Source organism: Nanorana parkeri, unplaced genomic scaffold (assembly GCF_000935625.1).
Source record: "Nanorana parkeri isolate BGI_ZX_2015 unplaced genomic scaffold, ASM93562v1 scaffold226, whole genome shotgun sequence".
Lineage (NCBI taxonomy): Eukaryota > Metazoa > Chordata > Amphibia > Anura > Dicroglossidae > Nanorana > Nanorana parkeri.
In genome coordinates this window covers 242,177-245,718 of record NW_017306494.1, presented here as the reverse complement: position 1 = coordinate 245,718, position 3,542 = coordinate 242,177, and the positions used below count along the sequence as shown (strand labels likewise).

Here is a 3,542-nt window from a genome sequence, read left to right as displayed (position 1 = left end):
TTGGAGAGTTGGGAACGCACACCCTGGACTGCCCAGGCACGATTTCAGAATCTGCCGCTTGATCCCTCTCATTCAGATGGAGCTGTCTTGGGACCTAATCAGTTAGAGAGCCCAGACATTTCCTGAATTAATGGCTTTGCTTTATTCAGCTTTTGGAAATTGCTATTCATTAATAGAGCCGGGAGATTGTTGTAACTTGTTATACGCAGGATGAGCTCATGCATGAATTATTAAAGTATCATTTAGTCAGAATAAAAAGAACCACTTTATCTTCGGCTCTCAGCAGCTATTTGTTTTATGACTGTGACCCAGGAAAATGCTGCAGAAGAGGACTCTAGGCAAAAGTCACAATTAGGTAATAAGTATGTAATGTGACCAGGTATTTATCTGAGTCCTTTACTTCCCATTACATTGTTTGGAAGGAAAGGTCGTCGTCTTCAAATATTTGAATATAAGCCTTTGCCAGGCTGGGCCTAAGAAGCAACTCTAACATAATCACACCAGCTCAGATTGACTTATGACGTCAATGTTTAATGGTGGTGATAATACTTATGTAACGCTATGACGGTAAGGACCACATAATATCAGTTGTCACCCTCATTTGGTAGAAAGCCACCAAGGTAATTTGTTTTTTTATTGTTGTCTGTGTCCTTGTAGAATTTCTCCTCACTTCCGGTTCTGCCTGACACCTAATTTTGCAGACATTTCTAAAATTGTGTTTTCACTTTGTCATTATTAAAAGTGAAGGAGGTCTGAATACTTGCTGAATGCACTATATATAGATATATATAGATATATAGATATGTATCTATATATACCTATATAGATAGATAGATAGATAGATAGATAGATAGATAGATAGATAGATAGATATACACACACACAGTATATGTATATATCATTTTTACATTTTTTTAACTTTTTTTTTAAAGTGGAGTTTCTCTTTAACCTATTTAATTTTTTTTTTCAAAATAAAACTACAATTTTGACTACAATTCTACACTGCTGTAGGGTTATCAGTTTTGGAGCGGTTCTCATGAATTTTTTTGCTGTTTGTTACTAGAAGTGGACCACTGTGCTGAGAGCAGGCACGGATGTCAGCAAATCTGTACAAACATTGAAGAGTCATATGAGTGCCAGTGCTATGAAGGGTTTATGTTAAACAAAGATAAGAAGACCTGCAGTGGTAAGTGGCGGATGACATGACCACAGACTGATATGAAAAATGTGTCCTCAATGAGCACCTGTTTCCTTCATACACTGTTGGTGGCCATTTTGTGGGCTGGCATTCAATAATTTGACCATCTGTGTAATGAAATATAAAATGGAGAATGTTATTATATTTCTTATATTATCCAGCCAGAATTTCCTTTACACTTTTAATCTTTGACACCTGATTGTTTTTTCTGTTCTCCAGCTCTCTCTCCCCTCTTCCTATGCACCTGCTTTGATTTTATCTCTCTTCTTTTGTTCCGTTTTCTTAGGCTACATTCTTACCCACACTCCTGCGTTCAGGTTAAACACAGGAGAAATTATCTATTAAATATTAAAACTTTCTCCCACGTTTAGTTGGGCTTAGCTGCATTTACATGTGTTTATAATGTCTCTTTTCCTTCTTCTTGTGCACCTGTTCTGCTTTCTCGACTCTCGTTCCTGTGCACCTTCCCTGTCTTCCCTCTCACTTCTTCCCGTGCACCCTCTCTGTTTTCTCTCTCCCCTCTTCATGTGTATTAGCTCCATTATCTTTTCCTATCTTTTTCCTATGCACCTTTTCTGTTTTCCCTCTCCCTTGTTTCTGTGCACTTGCTCAGTTTCTTTCTCTCTCTGTTCTTCCTGTGCACGTGCCCTGTCTTCCCTTTCCCTTGATCCTGTGCACCTGCCCGGTCTTCCCTTTCCCTTGATCCTGTGCACGTGCCCTGTCTTCCCTTTCCCTTGATCCTGTGCACCTGCCCTGTCTTACCTCTAGCTTGATCTTGTGCACCCGCCCCAGTTTTTACTCTCCCTTCTTCTTGTGGACCTGTCCTGTTTCCCCTCTCCCTTGTTCCTGTGCTCCTGCCCTGTGTCCCCTCTCCCTTGTTCCTGTGCACCTGCCCTGTTTCCCCTCTGCCTTGTTCCTGTGCACCTGCCCTGTGTCCCCTCTCCCTTGTTCCTGTGCACCTGCCCTGTTTCCCCTCTGCCTTGTTCCTGTGCACCTGCCCTGTTTCCCCTCTGCCTTGTTCCTGTGCACCTGCCCTGTTTCCCCTCTCCCTTGTTCCTGTGCACCTGCCCTGTTTCCCCTCTCCCTTGTTCCTGTGCACCTGCCCTGTTTCCCCTCTCCCTTGTTCCTGTGCACCTGCCCTGTTTCCCCTCTCCCTTGTTCCTGTGCACCTGCCCTGTTTCCCCTCTCCCTTGTTCCTGTGCACCTGCCCTGTTTCCCCTCTGCCTTGTTCCTGTGCACCTGCCCTGTTTCCCCTCTCCCTTGTTCCTGTGCACCTGCCCTGTTTCCCCTCTGCCTTGTTCCTGTGCACCTGCCCTCTTTCCCCTCTCCCTTGTTCCTGTGCACCTGTCCTGTTTCCCCTCTCCCTTGTTCCTGTGCACCTGCCCTGTGTCCCCTCTCCCTTGTTCCTGTGCACCTGCCCTGTTTCCCCTCTGCCTTGTTCCTGTGCACCTGCCCTGTTTCCCCTCTGCCTTGTTCCTGTGCACCTGCCCTGTTTCTCATTTCCCTTGTTGCTATGCACCTGCCCTGTTTCCGCTCTCCCTTGTTGCTATGCACCTGCCCTGTTTCCCCTTTCCTTTGTTCCTGTGCACCTGCCGTATTTCATCTCTCCCTTGTTCCTGTGCACCTGCCCTGTTTTCCCTTTACTTTGTTCGTGTTCACCTGCCGTGTTTCCTCTCTCCCTTGTTCCTGTGCACCTGTCCTGTTTTCCCTCTTCCTTATCTCTGTGCACCTATCTATTTTCTCTCTCTCTCTTCTTCCTGTGCATCTGTTCTGTTTTCTCTGTCTCCTCTTAGTGCTGTAGTGCTGACAGTGCTCTAGTGTTCCTTTACAGTGGTGGTCAACTCACTGCCAGACAGTGCAGTGCTCCATTACATTGATAGTCAGCGTATTGCTCCCATACATTGGGGATCAGTGTAGTGCTCCTTTACATTGGCGACCAACTCACTGCCAGCAAGGGGGAAATGGGGAGCTTTGCACCAATAGAAAGTGAAAGTAAAACTAAGAAGCTTTGGCTACAAACTTTGAGAATGGGTTACTCCACAGTGATGGCAGCAACACAGGTCAGTGAAGGTCTGTTTTGAAGTTAAATTCAGTTTGTTAAGAATATAAAAATATTTGAATATCTATTAGTCTGGCCACAATTTTACTTTAACTCACTTGGATTCAGTTTGTGAGACCAGAATACCAAATTCTGATCAACTGACTCAGCATTACAAAGCTAGATTATTTTGTCTTTCTCCCAAAAGAGATTTTCATTAAAGATTACTACACACATAACCAGAGGCATTCAAGTAACACTCCATGCTTAATTTCTTTTTTCATTTTTCCACTCCCCCCCCCCCCC

General features: G+C 44.4%; 1 protein-coding gene across 2 annotated transcripts in view; it reads left to right on the top strand.

Annotated features, from left to right (window-relative positions):
- Positions 1 to 3,542, top strand: part of MATN2 (matrilin 2) — an 84,789-nt gene that overhangs the window by 53,700 nt on the left and 27,547 nt on the right. For both annotated transcript variants that reach the window (XM_018556166.1, XM_018556167.1), the window contains one exon: positions 1,064 to 1,186. In XM_018556166.1, coding sequence (XP_018411668.1) covers positions 1,064 to 1,186 — 123 coding nt within the window. The remainder of the gene's footprint in view (positions 1 to 1,063; positions 1,187 to 3,542) is intronic.